This window comes from Bactrocera latifrons, unplaced genomic scaffold (genome assembly GCF_001853355.1).
Source record: "Bactrocera latifrons isolate USDA-ARS-PBARC rearing strain unplaced genomic scaffold, ASM185335v1 scaffold_597, whole genome shotgun sequence".
In the NCBI taxonomy this organism is placed as follows: Eukaryota; Metazoa; Arthropoda; class Insecta; order Diptera; family Tephritidae; genus Bactrocera; species Bactrocera latifrons.
This window is the reverse complement of record NW_017537264.1, coordinates 120,534-121,397: the sequence shown is the minus strand read 5'-3', so window position 1 is coordinate 121,397 and position 864 is coordinate 120,534. Positions and strand designations below refer to the sequence as shown.

Here is an 864-nt window from a genome sequence, read left to right as displayed (position 1 = left end):
GCCTCTTTGGCTCACAAGAAGCTCTCTACCATGCCGTGCCCGTACTGGGTATGCCCTTCTACTGCGATCAGGTGAGTTAAACTAAAATCTGATTTTTAAAAAATTAACAGCTTATTCCTTTTACTCCCACAGCATCTTAATTTGAAGAAAGCCGAGAGCAATGGTTATGCTATAGTGCTGGACTTCCACACACTCACCAGTGAGCAGCTAAGATATAGCCTTCATCAACTGCTGCACAACAGCACATATCGCGAGAATATCAAACGCTTCTCTAGCATATTCCACGATCGTCCCATGGGTCCACGTGAGACTGCGCTCTACTGGATCGATTATGTAATACGTCATAAGGGCGCTCGTCATTTGCGCGCTGCCGGCTTAGACTTGAAGTGGTATCAATTCTATTTGCTGGACGTGATAGCTTTGGTCGTAGCCGCCGTCGTTGTTTGCATTGGAGTTCTTGTTCTGTTGGTACGCTGGATATTGCGGCAAATCGGCAGTGAACAGACCAAGCAGAAAGTCAATTAGTATAATTCTATGAAATTTTGTTGATTTAAAAAATTTTGTAATAATTTGTAATTAGTTCTTTTATTTTTATGTAAGGCTCAATTCGAGGTAAATTAAAATAAATATAAAACAAATGTTTGTATTAAATATATGAATTTGTAATTGGAAGTCTCTTTGAATTGTTGAATACTTTAACATGAAGAGACTAAGTTGAATCATTGCCTTGGAAAATTGTTTTATAATGGGTTCCTACAATAATCGCATCAACGTAACCGAAAGGGATCCGAATACGAACCAAAATCTAAAGTCTGAACTTGTTTACATTTTTCTAAACTATTTTGGAATTTAAAGGATAAGCAA

General features: G+C 38.0%; 1 protein-coding gene across 1 annotated transcript; it reads left to right on the top strand.

Annotated features, from left to right (window-relative positions):
- The first annotated feature begins 7 nt into the window (after positions 1-7).
- Positions 8-606, top strand: LOC108974862 (UDP-glucuronosyltransferase 2B15-like). Its single transcript, XM_018942958.1, has 2 exons — positions 8-71; positions 133-606. Exons 1-2 carry the CDS (start codon positions 51-53, stop codon positions 523-525), a joined length of 414 nt encoding a protein of 137 aa, XP_018798503.1. The 5' UTR covers positions 8-50; the 3' UTR covers positions 526-606.
- The last annotated feature ends 258 nt before the right edge of the window (positions 607-864 follow it).

What these genes read in the sequence shown, in the direction of transcription:
- LOC108974862 (XM_018942958.1), top strand. Translation starts at nt 51, where the DNA reads ATGCCCTTCTACTGCGATCAG. An exon ending in TGCCCTTCTACTGCGATCAG is followed by an intron (nt 72 to 132) that starts GTGAGTTAAACT and finishes TTACTCCCACAG; the next exon opens with CATCTTAATTTGAAGAAAGC.